A 20,687-nucleotide genomic window follows, 5' to 3' on the forward strand; every position below is an offset into this window, starting at 1 on the left:
AAATCCACCTGTCAGCTTCCCCCACTGATTAATATTCTGTAAGACAAACCGTGTTTATTAGGTTACAGTTTTTTCTGTCGTGGTCTTCGGCAAGGCTTGGGGAAACACTGCGTTCCAGAACATTCAGTTCTACATCAACAAGCTTTTCTAATGCTTTGTGCAGAAATAAATGCTTTAAATTGAATGTAACCGTGTTGTTAGGTTTATTCAAGGATTTAAAAAAATGTCTTTCTAATTGCAACCTTTATATCTTGCAGGATTTGCTTACATGAATTTATGGCAATTATCATTTATTGTTACTGTCATTTCTCTAGGGGAGTCTTACATTTTTTTTTAATCTAGGGCTTCTAGCATAGCCTGAACTGCAGGCAGATTATAGGAAAGCACAAATTAATTTGCGTTTGTGTTTATTAATACATCATTAAGTGTATTTGCCTAAATGTATGCAGTTTAAGTACCTAAATTTGACATGGTATCAGCTCCTTGCAGCAATTGTATGGTAGAACTCAGACTGAGGAAGGTAGAAGCAGCACGTAGAACCAATTAGTCATGGTGCAGTTCAAGACAATGTACATGTATAGTGAGGATATCTGTGTTACTGAATGGCGTTGAATATTAGGTGTTCTGCTGTACCATGTAGACCTGTGCTGTGTGACAGAACTGTGTAAATAGAAGGATTCAAACATAGAAATACAATCATTTGGCAGGTAGAACAGCTCTTATATGTGTATTTAATCTCAGTATGTCATCTGTTGGCCTTGAGTTTAGCTTTATAGCTGATCCCCAGACAGATATAAAAACACAAGGTAGCAGTTAGCTTTTATTAAAAAAATGTTCTAAAATCTTTTTTAATTGCAATTAGTTTAAGTACCTGATATTGACTTAGAATCAGACTAATCCCTGCATAGCAGAACCAGGAGCTAATTTTGCAATGCATACAAACTGGAAATATTTAGTAGAAGGAGAGGTGAGTGCGTATAATGTTGAGTCTTTACTATCCTATCACAGGCTGTGGGTGGGGAGGTGACCAGGCTGTATTTGTTAACTGTAGCAGAAAAAAGTCAGGTCACCAATATGGTTTTATTATCTGGTATATCTGTGTCCATATCATAGGACAGAAATGCAAGAAAAACAACTTTGATATATGCAGTTCATTGGTATATTTTGTTATTTACCTGTGGTTCAACCTTATGATTCAATATTTTTTCATTAAGAAAGGCATAGAAAAATATAACATATACTTTGTACAACAAAAAAGATCCAAACAAAAATGTAAAAAAAAGTTCAAATAACAATGCAAACATCAGAATAACAATAACAAACCAGGATATAAAAAGGAAAGAAAAAAGAAAAATAAAGAAAACATGAAATCTGAATTAAAGGCAGAATGGGCAGGAACTTGGGGAGGAAAATGTGTGTGTGTGTGTGTGTGTGTGGGCACCATTTATTTGGAAGTGTAGTGGAAGTGACCCAAGGTTAGCAATTCGATGTTTGGGGAGGGGAACCTAGCCTTGATTTCCAGTTGGAAGAGGTACTATTATGTTCCCAAGATGCTCAACGTGTAGTAAATTTATCCATAAAAATGCCATAATTTTGTTGATCTTGGAAACCCACAAAACTAACGATGGTGGAGTTATTTGCTGTGGTTTAACTTTATATCAAGACCTCCAGAGATCAATAATTATGCTTTGGTTGAATTCTAATAAAAATATCTCAAAGCCTTCACTAGGATTTAAACCTGGCTTAAAAATTAAAGTTGCTGATAAAGGAGACAGTGATCCCTTGGGGTCTTTTATTGCATTTTGGCTGCAGTGGATTACACAAAACTTTGGTTACAATAAATGGATTGAATTTTCCAACATTAGCACAGCTGCAGCATGGCCAGGATAGCATTATTAGCTTGCAGATTGCTTCTACTTGTTGCCTGTAACTGCTCCTTAATCCCTTAAAAATTAAAACATACATTTTATTACCTGTTGTTTACAGCCCAGTGAGCTTATGATTTGGTGTGTAAAAAACAGTTGTAAATAGAACCATAAAACCTTCGCCAAAGCTGCTTATGTTCCCTGGGTGTAGATTTTAAATTAACAATATACTTTTGTTTCAGTTATCCCAGAAATGTGTTACCTGATTAAAATGGTTTCAACTTTAATTACTGTATTTAATTTGTTGCTGCTGCTGAAGGTGACATTGCGGTGTACATTAAACTCCTTCTCATACGCTAACATCTCAATCATGTTCTCATTAAGATCTGCCAGCCTTGCACATATGTTTAAGTAATTATTATTGTTTACAAGTTATTCAAAGCTTATGGTGATTATGAGAAATTGCAACGCTTTGGAAAGGGGGGATTTGTGTTATAGAGCAATTTCTTTATTGGGGTTGAGCGGATCAACAAAATGTAGGGCCTCAAAGAGAATCTGACAATGGTACTAAGATGATAATATAACAATAGGGATGTAGAGAAGGTGCCTTAAAGAGGAACCTGCACTCCATGCAAGATCCACTTATTTAATTTTGCCCCATCCATTCCTGCAGAAAATAAGGATGGAAGAACCCCCGGGGTGGGTTTGGTAGGGAATGGAGGTGAAGGTACTTCATTCTCCTCTGAAATATGGAAAGCTACATACCTTTTTTTTGGTCTTTGCTGACTGCCTAAAACAATGTTTCTTGACCTTTTCAATGCAGGAGAACCCCTTGAAATAACTTTCATGTCTTCATGGAACCCCTGCTATAATGATTATATCCACAACTCATAAAACATTAGCATGGCTGTGAATGGGAAGAATGTCTCTTATATATCTAGCCAGTGGAAGGAATGTCAAGGAAGGTCATTGGCATCAGTTACACTGACCTGAGAGGTGCAAATTGCCCATTTCAAAAGGAACCTCTAGCAACTTCTGGAGGAAACCTAAGGTTCCACAGAACAGAGACATAGTTAAGGTATATAGTTTTTCATGCTTGACAAAATAACTAAACTTAAAATATGCTTTATCTGTAGTTTATATAATGTGTATCCAGGATAAAAGGTTTTGGATGCACAAGAACATTATTTAGGAAGGAGACATTATTTAGGAAGGAGACTTTCATGCAACTTTAATGCCAACAACATTGCAATCACATTTTTTTATTTTTTGATGCGAGTGAAAGATTCACTTCCTTCTAGCTTTGCTTCTTTTTCTGCCACATTAAATAGGCTTGCTTTATCTGCCAGCTCTTTCCTATTTCCTCTTCTGTGCCTGGCCAAATCTCTGCTTTCTCTCACACCCACTTTTGTGGCCATTAGGGATGAGCGAGCAAATTTATGAAATTTGGCCTTGCGGCCAGAACGGGGAGTAGGCATGAACTACCTTTGTAAATTCGGACGGCGAGACCGAATTATTGAGACCTGCAATACAAATCAGGGGAGCGGAGTTGTCAGCTCCGCTCCCCTGATTTCTCTTTCAGCCCTTTTCTAGTTGTATGTGTTCTTGGACAGTTTCTCATTTGCTATTTCCTAGTTAATGTTATGACTCCTGAACTAGATCCATTACAGGTTTGCTGGATCACCCAGCTTCATTGATGAAAGTGTATCCTTTCCAGCCATGGAGAGCTTTATTAAATCACGGCCATTGTCTCACCAATTGCAGCATTGTAAAGTAGGACTGTGAGTCTTAACATTATTTTAATGTTGCCCAGTGGAGAATATTTACATTTTTATAATAGCAAATTTGCCCATCCACAATAAACACAAGTAAAGGTACTCGTTGTAGCTAATCATTCGTCAGAGGAGAACACACAAATACCTCTTATTTATTAAAAAAATATCAGGTATTGTAAGTAATGGTTGTTTCATTGCAACAGGCAAGATCTAGACATTACTTATCTGATACAGTAAAGGCTGTTTTTTTTTTAATAGATGGGGGGGGGGGGGAGGAAGAACACAGAGTATTTAATGACATGTCTACAAAGCTGACATCTGGCATCAAGCAAAAACTAGGCATGACAGAAAGAACTTTGAAGAAATGTCTCGTGTTCATTATACAGTTTTCAAAATTCTGATTATCATACTATACCTCTGGGAGACAGTAAAATGTAAAGTAGTCTTGTAAATTTCTGTCAAGTGCTAAGGAATATATGTTTGTAGTACACTTCTGCACACTTCATTTAGATCAATTAATGAGCTCTACTACATGTTATCTTCTGACAGATGCATGACAAATAATATAAACATAGGGAAGGGAGATTTTTTAAAATTCAAATCACATCATAATACATCAATTGGCCTTAAGAAAGGATTTTGCATGCATGATTATAAATAATATATAATATTTTTTTATTTTACACGAACTGAAACTATCATAGTTTTATTTGTTAGGTTGTTTTAAAAACACCCTGCCACCATCTGATACTCAGCACACTGAAGTCAGGCAGGGGAATCTGTATTAAGATTATTGAAATGTTTTCTGCTACGATGAATTCATAGAGATTAATGGAATAAACATTTTTTGTTTTGCTACTACATTTATACCTCATATTCCTTACTGTTCTATAAAACTGTAGAACACATAAAAATAAACTTGTCAAAACTTTTTCTTCTACCTGTGCTATAAAAATGTAGAGCACAGCAAGCAAAACCTATAAAAGTATGTCTTCTCTATGCAATAATACAGAAGAGCACAGAACAAAAAAGAAAAACATCCCGATTATCCTCCCGTTTGTCCTTTTTCAGAATGCTTTTAACTAATGTAAACTGTAAGGATCATTTTAGACTACAGTGAGCCGCAGCATTCTGCCTCCTGCTCAACAGCAGACCCAATCTCCCCTAATTTCCATGGAATTTCACCTGATTTGAAATAGTGGGCCTGATTTTTTTAAAGCTCTCAACAAATGGAGAAGATGGACTATCATAGGTGAACTTGGGTGACCCAGCAAACCCGCAATGGATTGAGAACATTTGCCTATTATTAGCAAATTATTTTAAGAAATCTTTTCAAGGTTTGTTTGATCACCCTGGTTTCCCCGTGATAGTCTATCTTTACCAGCCTTGGAGAGCTTTAATAAATCAGGTCTTGTGTGTGTGTATGTTTGGTTGGTATACATGTATACCTTATTTGTAGAGGTTCCCTACATTAAGTTTATCATCATGTGCCATATCCAGTTACAAATTACCACGTTAATACTTTAAAAAATACATTTGGGACTTTTAAAGCACCATATATTCCACGTTTCGCTTTACAAAAAGATTTTTTAACCATATGATTCTAATACATTGAATTTAAAAAATATGACCAGATAACGTTATAAAAACATCTTATTTTAAAAAAACACAAAAATACTAGCATGTATACAGACATGCATGCTATCTTTAGCATTCAAGTAACAGAGACATGCTATCCTCGACACGTTTTGTGGATCACGTCCACTTCTTCAAGAAGAGAGAAAAAAATATAATTAAAAATAATAAATACAATGATGACATGGCCCAAAATAAACATATCAATTCAAATTCACATTACAATTCAAACAATTCAATACCTTACATTGAACCAGGAAACCATAGTTCCTTCAATTTGACAGCTGGGAGGCAGGGAGGGTGGCAGAGAGCAATACACGGGATGAAAACATATTAGAGCCACAAAATCCACCTGAAATGTATCTGCCATGAAATGTGTATGATTTTATCCAATTTGTCCTTAAGGGAGGGCAACCTTCTAAAGGTAATCTGCTGGTAAGGGGACACATATTTCTTTATGGAAGGATCTGAAGTAAGTAGGGACCAATCTCACATATATTCCGTAATTCTTCATGATTATCCGAAAATCTTGTTACATTATTCATTTTTCTGTTTGTCAATTCTTTTTTAGAGGAAGAACTGTAAAAAAATCATTGATCTAGATTTGTCTTTTACTTTCTGATATCTCTTTTTTAATAGTTTTCGACTATATCCTCTTGTTAGTAATCTTTGCTCTAGTTCTTTTGCGGCTATCCCAAATTCATAGTCGTTTGAACAATTTCTATGAACTCCTAACTATTGAAAATACAGTATGTTTCTTATCAAATGTTTGGGATGTGCACTACTTGCCAACAGAATAGTGTTCCCTGTGGTGGATTTACGATACAGATTTGAAGACAAAGAAAGATCAGGATTAATATAGATTTCTATATCAAGGAATGGTAATTTAGAACTACTGCTACACTGATATGTAAATATTAAATTGTAAGAATTATTGCCCAGTTGTTCCATAAATTCAGCAAACAATTTTTTTTGTACCAGTCCAAAGCATAAACATGTCGTCAATGTACCTTCGCCATAACATAATGTGGGGGAGGTACTTAGACAAGGCATCACTGGAAAAAAGTTTTCTTTTCCATCCCCTCAGGTACAGGTTGACATAGGTGGGGGCAGTTTGGTTGGTAGTCTGGTGCGAAGACAACTAATATTTGTGTTCTGTTAAATTCTATTTTGCATATTCTTAATGGAAACCTAATTGTTCTTACTTTCTAAGGACCTTAACATCTTCTTTTATTTGTGTAGGCCATCGAACATTATTCATCGGAGTTCATGTACCACTTGGTGGCAGGAAAAGCCATCGCCGTCACAGTCACCGACATCGTGGACACAAGCACCGAAAAAGGGACAGGGAACGGGACTCAGGTTTAGAAGATGGACGGGAATCTCCTACATACGGTAATGCTTTTCATTTGTTGTGTCTCTTATATAAAATGTGATACAATAACAACGTCTTAAGACTGGCAAGGCAAAGGGCGCAATTATATGATAAAGGGTATTTCCACCAAAGTAAGGAAGCTTTAGCCAGGCAATTATCTGTCTTCCAGTGCAGGTCATTCCTTGATAATAGAAATCTTTATTCAATTGTCATATTTGTTTTCCTTTAGCTGATTTGTGATTGATCATTTCTGCTAGAAACAGTTCCTAGCTGCACCAGGGAAAAGTAAATAAAGAAGTAGACTGCGTTTGTTTCAAAAGACAGTTTAGCTGTGAACAAGGAAAATTTAATCAGTGAAATGTTACTGTTTTTACTAATGTATAACAGTATATTGCCATGAGTTAAAAAAGTTATTGACAGATCTGAATCCTTGATAGAAGCAGAAAATCTTGTCTAACTGGCTTTTTTATCTAGCACATTTTAAAGATAATTCTTTATGAAATTCTTTAAATATTCTTTACAGGTGCAAGGATAATAGAATACAAAATGACTGCCTTTAATAAGTGTAAAATGGTATAAAGACATAAATGTGTGACATACACAACTCTTGCCATAACATATACCCTTATGAAACTTTTTTTTATCATAATACCCAGTCTTGGCACCCATATAGCTAAAAAGATGTAAAATGTTTGAATAGTTAAAAATTGAGCACCCGAAAGAAATTCATAGTTATTGATATAAAAATGGCAAATACACATAGGAGGTATATAAAACTAGTAAGGATTTTTGCTGTTGTCTTTCTGCTACCAAAACAGGGAATTGAGGTACTGTTACTGACAATGTTACCTGCATGCCATCTGATACATCAGGTTGATTTTTCTCACTTTAGTTTTTGGTTCAGTAATTGTAGAGAATATGGTTTTCAATTGTATTTTATATATTTAGAAATTAGGTATTATTTACCTATATTTCTATATTATAACTCATATCTCTATATCATTTGGGTTTTGATACCTCTAGTTAAAAATTGTGTTTTAAGTCCCCATGCCATAAATTACAAATGCTGATAGTGTGCTATAATTGCAGATACTCCATCTCAAAGGGTTCAGTTTATCCTTGGGACAGAAGATGACGATGAAGAACACATTCCACATGACTTATTTACAGAACTGGATGAAATCTGCCTGCGAGAAGGTGACGACGCTGAATGGCGGGAAATGGCAAGGTTAGTGTTACCAAATATATTGTAATCTACATAACGTGAACTGTTTTTATAGTACTGGCATACCTAATATTAACCTGTGAAAACCATAGGATCTTCTGAACAATTACCCCAGTTCAGGCTGAGGGGCATTTTATCTAATGTTGTGATCTTGTTTTGTTAAGTATATCCAGATCAAACTTTTTACCACGTTATTTGTTTTATCAAGGTAATAAAAAAGCTGCTGCTGGTTTGGAATACAAGTCATATTTTTGGTAGAGGCAACTCCTACTCCACTCTCCAGAGCAGGCCATGTGCTCCTGGCACCTGGCAAAACATATTTCTGATCCCTGTTCAAAGTCTCATTACCTAATGGCCTTTCCAAGTTGGAAACATTGCAGGTTGATATGAGAACTCACCTTTTCCTTAACGAAATAGCAGAGTGACACCAGGCGGTAATAAGTTAGAAACTGCACATATAGCCATAGAGCTCCGAACTGGGAATTTATTATCTTGTGGTTGATTTTGATTTTGGAACGTTTATATTAAAGTGTATGTAAATCTGGAATGTTTTTGGTAAGTCTGGCATCATGCTTCATTGTTTATAGTTTCCCTAAACATTTATTTGACTATGAATCTGCTGCAAAGTTTGATACCTGGATGTTCTGTTAGTATGTATTAGTATGTTAGTATGTTAGCTACTGTCTCACAATTACATGGTAAGCTTGCTGTGAGCACCACTTTAGTAGGCCAATGGGCTGCAGAATTATGTACCTTTTTCCTTCGCCATGCCCCATTTGGAGGAATGATCACAGCAAGCTGACAGTGTTTCTGATAATTGTTAGTCAGTGGTCTAGCACTGTTAGCAGGAAAGTGCTGTTCTAACAACGTGATAGCCATTATGGAGAACCCAAAATTATAATGGTATGAACCTGCTCAAGCTTCCACTCAGTGGATACAGATATAAAACATCTGAATTTATACCATTGGGAGAAACAGCATGGAACTAAAAAAAAAGAAAGAAAGAAGACAAACAGAAAAAGAAAAGAGAGAAGGGTCAACAGAAATAATGCACTTTTTCTTTCTTTTTTCACTAAAAGGCACCTTCTGCGCATGCCGGAAATGCTCGGGCATGCGCAGAAGGAGCACCCAAGAGCCTTGCGGGATGCGTGACATAGGTATCCCGGGAGGCCTTGCACTCCCATTCATTCTCGATCAATCAGGCAGTCCTGCACCCTTTTTTTTTTAAAAAAAAGGTTGTTGCACTTAAAAAAAAAAAAACAAACAACAGAATTTTTACTTAACATAAAATGGCTGTCTACCCTTTTATGTAAAGTGAAATTTCTGAGTTTAGGTAAGATTTAATAACACAATTTATTCCAAAAGTCAGTGCTATCGATTGGGTATGAATAGCAGATGTATATGTTTGATCATTTCATCAGCTTTCATTTAGATTTATTAATTTATGCAAGGACTTCCAGAATATTTATTGACAGCTGGGAGATATGTTTACTCGTATACAAAGGTAGACCAATGAAATCTCCTCATGTGTGCATGTATCCATGTACTGTCCATGTATCCACTTAAAATAAAATCTCCCAGGGCAAAGCAAAGGTCCACTATTTTGCAGGCCCCTTGCTTCCCCTAAACGCTATTTGTATACAAAGTGTTCACCACCGCCCCCAAAAAAAAAAATCCCTATTTCCCTAAAAGTGCATTCTTAAACTCCTACCTTCTACTGGAAGCACATTGATGTCACCAGTGGCACTTAAAATGGTAAACCTTGTTTACAAATGGCTTTGAATGCTTTTACAAGGGAGATTTACTGGCTAACAAAAAGGAGCAGAAATTTATTGTAAGGAGGAAATGTATTGTATGTACTTTTAGTATATTATTCTTGGCACTTTCACCTTGGTTAGGAGTTAATAGGCTGCACTTTGCATTAGCACGTAGCCACTTGTGCATTTTGTATACCAAAATAAAAGCTTGAATTAATGGTTATAATAATGTCAATTTTATATATATATTGTCACACTTACCTCCTCCTTGATAAAGTATCGGTGCATCTCCCCTGTGCATGCAAGCAGTTCTGACCTTGGTCACACCTGCTCCTCCATATTTAATCAGAATCACCCCTCCCACTGGCCAGTCGGGGGATAACCTCTTAATAGCCCTTGTCTGATTAGCTGGCTCAGACATGCACATGTGTTCCCCATTAGTGCCAGGCCCCCTAGCTCTGCTGAGCATTTCCTCTACACCTGTCTGTTAATTTAGTGCTTTCCCAGTCCAGGTCCTGTGTTAACTCCTTGTTGTCCAGTCTGTTTCCCTGCCTGTTCCCCTGTGCAGTTCCAGTGTGCCTCTGTGTCTGCGGTGACCCCCCATGTTTCCCATGTCACCTTTGCCTCTTGTTGCTTACTGTGTTCACCTGTGTCTGTGGTGACCCCTGTGTCACTGGTGTCTATTTCCTGGATTTCTGTTTTTTCTGACCACTCTTGTTTGCTGCCTGTCTCAACCACAGCCTTCCTAGGCTATTCCCCTTCCCACCCTGGTGTGCCCAAAGCTATTGGTAACATGGATTATCCTGTCCACCCTGGTTCTTAACACTAGAGGCTTTGGAGAAGACCTGGCTGCTGTTTGGATTCTAAACCTTAGCTCTTTTCAGGGCTCACACCACTATTGTACAATAGCCACAGCTCCCCATAAAGGCTCCCCATATATATATACTCTGTATATCACATAACATATCAATCAGCATCAGCATATTCCACATTCATTGGAAACAGCAGTTAGCTTTTTCAAATTGGAATAAGGCTTTTTCATGTCATGATACTAAAGTACGAATATGTATGTTTTTGAAAACAGAAAGCAAGAAATTCATGAAGATTGCTGACTCTTTGCTGAAGATTGCTGATTCTTTCAGATAACAGGAAATAAGTTGTTGTGATGGAGCCTACTTTCAACCTACTTTGCAGTTTAAGTAACTGAAATGTACAGGACTTAATAATAAAGTTAGAGGGAGTTATTATTTAGGTTATACCTTGTATATCATCCAAAAAAGAATTGATTAAATTTCATTTGTATCAAGAGTTTTATGTATTAAATTGTATTCACAAATCTAATGTATTCAGTTGCATTCAAGAATGTAATGCATTTGGTTGTATTCAAGAACATAATGTCCTCATTTATTTTAATAATTGGACATATTAGCCTGTCTTCAAGATTTATACCTCTTACAAGTAATGGATTCCTGTTGCATATTTTTAACAAATGTGCTATAATAAAATTAGACTGAAATGTATCTGCCTTTATCTGTTAGGTGGTTGAAGTTTGAAGAAGACGTTGAGGATGGTGGAGAGCGATGGAGCAAACCATATGTTGCTACACTGTCACTTCACAGCCTGTTTGAGTTGAGAAGTTGTATTCTGCATGGTACTGTACTGCTAGACATGAGGGCCAACACATTGGAAGAAATTGCAGGTAACAGACACGATATTACTGTTATTACATTTTCATAATTTTTTATCGGAATCCCATTTAGGGTAAAGTTTTTATAAATCCATACTTTAACAAAAAAGTAAAGGACAGCAGTAAACTGAAGAATAAAAAAAAATCTCCAAAATACCTATTTTGGAAAGGTTTTTGTTACAGTCAAACAACTGTCTGCTCTATGCTTCATATTCATAAAAAAATAAGGACTGCTCCAAAGCCATCCTTTCATTGGTGCAATGGCAACTGTGGGACTCATGAATGTAGGGCATAAAAGAAAGCAGAAGGGATAATCAAGATATGGCTTTGCTTTGTTGGTTTGCTTTTTGCAGAGCTTGGTCAGGACAGTGGGTGACCAGAGCCCTGCAGAGCATCTTCACCTCTAGTCCCAAACTTCAAGTCACAAAAACGTGAGATCTTGGTTTTCCAGTTCTTTAGGAAAAGAGAAAAAGATGACTGGCACCATTTATTTTTTTATATCTTCCCTACGACAATTGGGACAGGATGACGTAACCAGTGAAAGGGCATTCATATAGACAAACTACTCCTCAAAACAGAATGTTTTTAGTGGATGCACATGGATGTAGGTGTCAACATAACTGTTGTGTTTCAAACCACTTAATAAAGGTTTCCTTCTAAGAACAGGAAATGGACTACCCTCATGGGTTAAAGATATTATTACATAAAATGTTGAGGCACACAAAAAACATTCAGAGTGCATAAATCAAGGATTAAAAGATGCAATGACTACACAAAAGGCCCCTCCATTGTTTGGATGCAGAAACTGGAATATTCTTTTTTTTGTGTTTTGGCTATAAAATATATAAAGATGCATATCTTTATATAAGCCTTTTATTGTTTCTTAGGTTATTACTAATAATAAAAGGTTTTGAGGTAACTGATAAAAAGCCTTTCTTTTTAGTCTGCAGACCATAACTATGTTCTAAGTATAGCAATGGTTTCAGTTTTATCTTGATGCTTGACAGCAGAACAGAAGCTTGTGTAAAATTATAGGTCTCTACCCACAATAGGATATGCAAATTAAATGTTCTTCATTTTTAACATGCATCTCCATGTTTTTCTGAGCAAAATGATTCCATTCCTGTCTTTTTTTCAGTTTTCTGTTTTGTTCCAAGATAAGACAGAAGATATTACACCTACTTATATTTATAAAGATGACTGAATCACAGTTATCTATATTGGCCAGATAGAATTTTGCATAGATTTGTAAAAAATATTTAAAGCTGATCTGACCTGGCCAAAAATATCTCATTTTATCATCCTCCCCCAACCAGCTCTGTACAAACAATAGATGTTCATTGCCCCAAATTATTAATCAAAATTTGCAAACCTCAGTTATCAGTACAACTGTGGCATGATGTTGTATAGTAATCCGCTGTTGCGCAACACTAATTAACCCCTCCCTAATAACTTCTGATGAACTATTGTAGTTCTCACAGCGGGGCACCTCTCATTTTTTTCTACCCCCAACCCTTTCCAAAACCACTGTCTAAAACAATTGTTTCAGATGCTATTAATTGAGCATCTGTATGGAATTTAAGCCAAGGAGTGTTGGCCTGGGTCATGTAAGAACTTACTGATGGACAAATGTTTCTCAATCTGAATTTAGGTGGTCCGATTTGGCAAATATTTGTTAGTCTTCAGATCGATCCCTGTGCCCTTCTGGGTCCAATTGAATTATATAGCCAGGTTATACATAGCATTCTGGCCTCTTCCAAAGAGCATTTCCTGATCCTTTCCTTTTCTAAACAGTGGCCCATCATTTGGGTATAATTCTAAATTAAAAGGAATTTGGAAGTTTGCAGGGATGCTAGGAGAAGAAGGCAATGGCTTTTTGTATGAATGCCAGAGTCGAGTAATAGCATTGCTTCTCTGCAGATATAGTACCGTGAGTGGGCTTTGCCAACAAAAGACAGGAAAGATGTTACTGGCAGGTCACCAGGTAAAATTAAAATGAAAAAACCTGTAAAGAAGAAAACTAATGTCACCCCCATGTCTAAAGACTGGTAATATGTGCTATAGATATATCACTTTTGTATTCTTGGGTTTACATTGCTTTTTAATTTATTGTCTTAATTTATTAATAATGTCAATTCATTTTATATAACATGCGTGAAAAAAATATGATCACATTTTTTAATATTCTCTAAATATGTATAACATCCAGTGGGGAGCTGAATTCCTGGCTTAGATTTTATTATGGCAATATATAAGGAAGATACTGTATTCACACGGACTTCTACATTGTGTATTTTAATGTTTTTTTTCATCTGTACATGTATATGAAAAATCCAATAAAGCATCCCGTGAGGCACATGAATTAAATTATGAACAGGCATATCCACATACCTATTTATCCTGATCAAAGAAAAAAAGAGTCTGTGATCAGTGCCAAGCTGAGAAAGAGAGGCAGTGGGAACAATGTGTCATTTTCTTCAATGTAATTACATGTTCATCTACTGTTGTCCTAAGATGGAAGCTCCTAAATTGTTTCTCCTTGTGAAACACATTTAGCTTTTACAAAGAACAGTAATCCACAGCACGTGTGAAAAATACGATTGTCATGATAGAATATAATGGCTCCTAATACGTTTCTTCTTTGTACAGTAAATAAATATTTTCTTATATACTTGCTATTGTTTTTTAGTAGACATGTAATGTGAAAAATTAAAAAAAATATTTCTCTGCAGTAGGTGTAATGCAGAAAATTTACTGTCTGGATCTGCACTAAGATGATATTTTTATAAAGTTGTGTCTTCATACACAGTATACTTTACAACAATTCTGAAATCTTTGTACTTGAGATCAACCTAAATTGGAACCCTGTGATACTCATTTGTCCCGTTTCCTCGCAGGACACTGCCATTTTCTTCCTTCTTCTCTTCCTGTCGATGATCCTTGGCCTGGGCCAGGATAATTTACCTCCTGCACAAGGACACATTCATTCCAAATGCTGTGAAGCTCAGCTTTTTGCTAGATACCTGAACCAATCAGGCAGGTAGCAGGGATTATTGCAGAAGGGACATCAACTGTCTCTGCAAAAATGGCCTGCCTGGTCATGGATTCTTAAGAGTGGTGCTTTAAATGTCTTTGAATTTGAGCCTGTTGTTAGTACACAGTGGTTAATGATGGGGTATAAGTAAGGTAATAAAGCTCCTAGAGATCTTAGGGATTAAGGATTGTTTGTATTTTCCAGGATTTATTCCAAAATGTTTAGGATTAGGAACAAGCTGGTGATTTTTGTTAAACTGGTTTTACTGCAAAAACGTAGTTTTGCCAGTCATAAAATGTCAAAAAAGTTTATGATCCCAAACTTTTCAAAAGCCGTGGAATTGTCACTAAAATTGCTAAAGACTTAATAAAAAGTGTTTTTTTTTTAAAAAAAGCATGTGGTAAAATAAATTTAAAGTCAGGAAAACTAACTTTAAAGTCACTGACCAAAAATTGGGGGGGGGGGCAATAAGAGCTAAGAAAAAAAGTAGTGCACATAAATTATATTCCTAATTCCTATTGCAGTGGTAAATCCTTCAAGTAAAAGAACTATCCCCGAACTAAGGCAAGTCTATGTGCATATTGGTGCATATATTAAAACCTGCATGAGGAATGATGGTGTAGACCAGGGGTCAGCAAACTTTTTGGACTACTAAAACATTTCAGGGGGTCAAAAAGGCACACTAGGCCAGAAGAAACAAGGTGTCCAAGGAAATTTAAAAATACAGTACTTTCAATGGGAAACATGATGTTGCATGTTCTTAGAGACAGATACAATATCAGGTTCTAATGATGATGAGTTCAAAAAAATAAATAAATAAAATAAAATAATATATAAATAAAAATTAAATTAATATATAATGACTATGATAGGGACATTAAATTGTGAGACCCATTGAGGGACAGTTAGTGACATGACTATCAATGTGTAATATGATGGTGCTATATAAATACTGTGTAGTAATAATAATTTATCAAATAAATATTATACGATTAGTTTTTTGATTAGTTACTAATCATATAATAATTATTCGATAAATTATGCATCATTAGTTGATATAACCTACTTTTAAACTTACTTTATTTCTTTTTTCCTGGCTCACTGTTACTGCTTTTGCATCTAGTCCTGTGTCCCACGTGTAAGCACCCGGGAACACGTGGGACATGGGACTCCTATCAGCAAGGGACTCTCTCGAGTCCCGCGCTGATAGCTCAGCCCCCCACCAGGAACGCCCCTGAAAGGAAATCCCTCTCATCCGCAATGTATACGGAGGAGAATTCACAGTAGTTTGTCAAAACCAGAATAGAGGCAGAGCTTGCCTCTGATGGATCTATGCATTGGGTGGATAAAGTGCTTTGTCAGAAGCTAACTGGGGGTAGTGAAACCTATGTTGTAATAGCAGGAGGACTTGGGTGAAAAATTTAGGAAACGTCTGTATGCCATTGTTGGTAGCGAGTTTACTTTTTGTCCTTGAGACACAAAAGGTCATAGGAAAACTTCTAAGAAAGGTTGTCACTAAAACTGGTAGGAAAGGTGGCTGCTCATTTCTTGTTACTGTGACAGTTCCAAATTTTTGGATTTCCCTTCACTTTCTGTCTTAGTGACAATGGTCACCAGCACAAAGTTAGTTACAAGTTATATAAATATGGGGAAACAGACAGAAGTACGAGTCCTCAAAAATAGTAGTTTTCTGGAGTTCCAAAGACAATGCAGTGTTTGTGAAATTCTAGTAAATGTTCATTCTTATAGTAATGCACTGGAAGTTTATTGCTCTAGAAGTTCATATGGTGCCACTGTTTGCTGTACACTGAACCTTTGTGTAATTGGGTTCCCATGCTGGGTAGGGCTTGATGTTTTAATAGCAATAAAATTTTGACCGGGTTCTAATCATTTCTTGGTCCATCCAAAACTGATAATAAATTGACTATTCATGCTATTCAAAGGAAAAAAATAATAAAATCTTTAAATTACATTATGTCTGTGTTTTACAGTTTGTTTACATCTTTATAAATCCCTTTGCTAATGTAAATGTTGATTTTCAAACTTTTTTTGACTATTTAGCAAAAGTCACACTGCATAGCTTCTAATACTTATAATTAAGATTTAATTTTGCTTTTGCATGTGGCGAACCCACATTGGATTTAAAATGTGGCTTGGACATTGTAAAGTTATTAAAGGTTTTAATAAATGAGAAACTGTGAGTTTGCTGGAAGGGGATTAGCGGAATGAAACACGCAGTAGGCCAAGGCTTTTTAAAAAAAATCACTGAAATTTGACAAGCTTTCTAAATTAACCTTGGCAGTATTCCAACAGAGTGTTACATAATCAGTGTCCAGTTTCTGCTTATTTATTATTTTTACATGGTATGGGATTTTAATCTCTATAACACTGATCAAAATAAAAGGTATTACAGAAATCACTGTTTTAATGTTTTTAATTTTAAAGGTGGGGTCAGTTAGGTTAAAGAAAAACTATATAAAAGTGTGTAAAACTTCAGATTCAATTTAAATTCTTCTAACTATGGATAGCTATTTTTAAATTGACCTATATAGTCTTACGCTTATGCTAGTTTTCTTTCATCCTCTACATAACGTCAAAAATTTTGATACATTTTGTAAACAATAGGAAAGGTTTTAAATGTGTGATAGGTCATGTGGCTGTTGCTAGGGACTTTTTGTGCAGTGCCCACTCCCAAGCCAGAAGTTTAGGGAAACAGCATTCCAGTACCACCAGCATCAAATGCAATGCAAGTAAGTTTCAGTACTTGGCCACGTATTAGTTTAGGACATGGGTATGTGTTAATTTCTTTATGAAGAAAAGGTGGATCCTTCAATACTTATATTTCAATAAAGTCAGTTTCAGTAATCTTCTAACAGATACAAGTTTTTACGTGAGATCTTGTAGGCTGTGCAGATTCTGGTACAATGGAAAGCATTGAAAACAAAACTAGGATTTCTGTTTCACTGGTGTGAACTTTACATTTCCTCATATTGTCTTTAGGTGTTTTTTCTGCTTGCTCTGATAATGTTAATAGCTTTTATTCACCTATTTTGCTTCTCTTTGTTTCAGATATGATTCTCGACCAACAAGTAGCTTCAGGGCAACTAAGCGAGGATGTCCGTCACAGAGTTCACGAGGCTCTCCTAAAACAACACCATCACCAAAACCAAAAGAAGTTAAGTAATCGAATACCAATCGTGCGCTCATTTGCTGACATTGGCAAGAAACAGTCAGAGCCCCATTCCATGGACAAAAATGGTAAGTTATCTTTCAATCCTTCAATAAATGATTATTTACATTTCTATAACCATAAGTATTGTACAAAATTGAGTTACTGGTGTGTGTTGCTAATGATTATAATTACATTTAATTACCTCTATTTCCCCTATGGGGGATCTGTGCACACTCTTGGGGAACAATCTCTAAAAACGTACTCCATAAACAAAAAATACAGTTACATTTGCTACCCCGTTTGTTTGCGTTAAATGCCGTTTAGGTCTAGGGATGGAAAAGCACTTTTACTTTCTGCAGACGTCTCCTCTATGCAGTCAGTCACATGCGGCCTCTTTTTTTTTAAGGCTTTCTAAATGACTGTGACTGATGTTATCCTCTACAATTCAATAGTCCTCCATTGCAAGTGAGCACACAGAGGACCCATCTAGATCCTGAAGGGTTGTATAGCAGAGGAGCCTGCTGGCTGCTAAGTGGGTAACAAGTAAGTAAAAGTGCTTATATGTTCCCCCTAGACATAAATGACCATGTACTCCTGCAGGGCGATAGTAGCCTTATTACAAACATTTTTTTTACTGGAGTTGATCCTTAAAATAGAGTTTACTCAGAAATACCAAGTCGGTAATATGCATATTTAAATGTGTTTCCAAACCTAACCTTATGCTCCACATCATACCTTTATTGAAGAAGATTAGAGGCTCCGCTTCTGACCAAGCAGCCCAGTTTCTTAAGGTGATCATGTCACAAAAATTATTGTTAAAACTCCTGTTACCTGTAAGAGAAAGCAATACATACTCGGTTCTCTAGTTTTCCTGCACCAAAACAGCCTTTTGATTTTACAGTGTATTTACAGATGAACAGTATTTTGGCTTTAGAGAATGGTGCAGATATAGGGTTCTATATATATATATATATATATATATATATATATATATATATATGGTTCTATCTATATAAATGGTTCTATATAATGTAAGTTTAGAAAATTCAGGAATAGACTTTATTTAAACATTCATGTTACTCTATTTAAACTAACCCTGCTCCAACATGAATCATGAATCCAACATGCTTTCAAAGGTTTACAGATACCCCTAACATCACTCCACTCAGTCCCTCAGCAGCTGCTAGAATGGACTGTGGCTGGAGAAGTAAAGGAGGAGGACAGGGGTAATCAAATAAACTCTATCAACAAATTAAAAACAGCATATACTGCATTGCAGCAGCTGCACTCAGAGTAAGCCCAGAGAAGTGGGGAGTATGTATCTGTAAACATCTTCCAAATCTTCTAACATTGTACAGGGTAATATGTAGTTGACTGATACATAAGTTGACATTATTAAGGTAAATGTGTTTTAATGTTTACATTTTTCATTTTTTAATGTTTACATAGTATTCATTATATAAAATGAATACAAAATAGCTGGAAAAAGGCATCAGTCTTTAAATTGAATAGGATAGTTGCTTAATTATAACAGAAATTGTGTCGTTTGGGAATGGTTTGCAGCCGATGCTTCCACTCCTTCTGGGTCATCCCGAGCTTTCTTGAGGAAACTATTACTTAGAATTCTTCACAGGTATTGTAAGTTTTGTATCATCATTTTACTTTTAGTATTTCCATCTATGGTGATCAAATAACTAAGCATGTATCTATAGATTTCAATTCAGTTCCTGAGGAAGTGGACATAAGTCTACGAAACGTGTTGAACAATAACCAGCTGAAACTCATTTATGTAATTTGCAATTTTTAAATAAGCTTTTTAATAAATAACTTTGTAATTATGATTACATGTATATATTTATAGAAAACAATTTAAAGATTGATGTCAAGAAAATCCCCTTTTTTTAACTTTTTTTGTATGTATTGTTACATTTTAGTTGTATGTATTTATGAAGCACCAACATATTACGCAGCGCTGTACAATAAATAGGGATTGCCAATGACAGAGGGCCTTTCCCAAAATAGCAGCTACAGGTCCATGACATTGTCAATGATTTGCTTGTCAATGCTTAGTTTTCAGCCCTTTTTTATGTTTTTTCTGGCTACCAAAGGGACTATTTCTTTCTAAGCATTCTCCAGCATTTGGAATAACTAAGTAAAAAGGGAAGTAGTAAGGGAAGGGGAATACCATAGATTGTTACCTGAGAGACAGCTCTTGGTTTGCTGGCATTGCTGATATTACATCCCAAATGATGGAACCCAGAAGAAGTATATATTCTCATGGGAAGATTATTATTGAACTAATTGGCTTTTTATCCATCCATCAGATTTTTGTTTTGGTAATTTTAAAATACCATTGTAAAAGAAAGAAGCAATCAAAAAGGCTTTGATTTTTTTTGGCACTTCACTTCTTCGTGGTTTGTGTGATGAGGAGGGGGGGGGGGGTGACATTATCCTCTTCCTAAATATTCTGTGCTATTGTAGAATTCCACCACAGACTGATCAATATTTAGAAAAATGTCTGCAATGACGACATCTACTGAGGAGATTAGTAGCACGGAAGCTGCACTCAGCACTCATCTGCAGGTCATCATGTTAAATCACACCATTATAATGATAGACGGTAGGCTGTTCTCCCTTAGGACAGAGTGCTAATGTGCTAAAGCTAAAGAAAGATAATGAGTCATTAAAATGAGAAAAATATAGCAGGAATTTATAAGTGGAAAGAACATGGAGAATAACATTTAACATTTCCTGATTAGTACTGGACATGTTCAGAATCTATTGCTAGGGTCAAGGATTCATACTATGTGTTTTCATTTATTAGGTAATCCATGAGTAAGACTTCTGTTTTCATCTAATGAAATGTTGTATTTTTGTGGATCATTCTTAAACAGGATGGTGTGCTGATTTATTATGTGCATTATATGCAGTTTGAGATTATTCATTTATAATGTTCAGATTAGTGGTTTTTCACTTTGACATGTACTGGCCCTGGGTGCCCACTGTCACACATTAGTTCAAGTTGTAACACTTTTTGCAGGCATTTGCAAGTGGCTTAAAAAGTCTTTTTTTTTACTTTTTTTGTAATAATTTTAAGCAGTAAAACAATAATGGCATCTGATTTTACTTCACATATACAAATAACATTTAATACACGACAAA

The 20,687-nt window shown here is 35.8% G+C and overlaps 1 protein-coding gene across 5 annotated transcripts in view; it reads left to right on the top strand.

The window, feature by feature from the left end:
• SLC4A10 (solute carrier family 4 member 10) overlaps positions 1-20,687 on the top strand; it is a 117,165-nt gene that overhangs the window by 49,639 nt on the left and 46,839 nt on the right. For all 5 annotated transcript variants that reach the window (XM_072418244.1, XM_072418241.1, XM_072418239.1 and 2 more), the window contains exons 3-6: positions 6,518-6,670; positions 7,740-7,878; positions 11,171-11,331; positions 17,423-17,611. In XM_072418244.1, coding sequence (XP_072274345.1) covers positions 6,518-6,670; positions 7,740-7,878; positions 11,171-11,331; positions 17,423-17,611 — 642 coding nt within the window. The remainder of the gene's footprint in view (positions 1-6,517; positions 6,671-7,739; positions 7,879-11,170; positions 11,332-17,422; positions 17,612-20,687) is intronic.

The sequence above is a fragment of the Pyxicephalus adspersus genome, chromosome 7 (assembly GCF_032062135.1).
Source record: "Pyxicephalus adspersus chromosome 7, UCB_Pads_2.0, whole genome shotgun sequence".
Classification (NCBI taxonomy): Eukaryota; Metazoa; Chordata; class Amphibia; order Anura; family Pyxicephalidae; genus Pyxicephalus; species Pyxicephalus adspersus.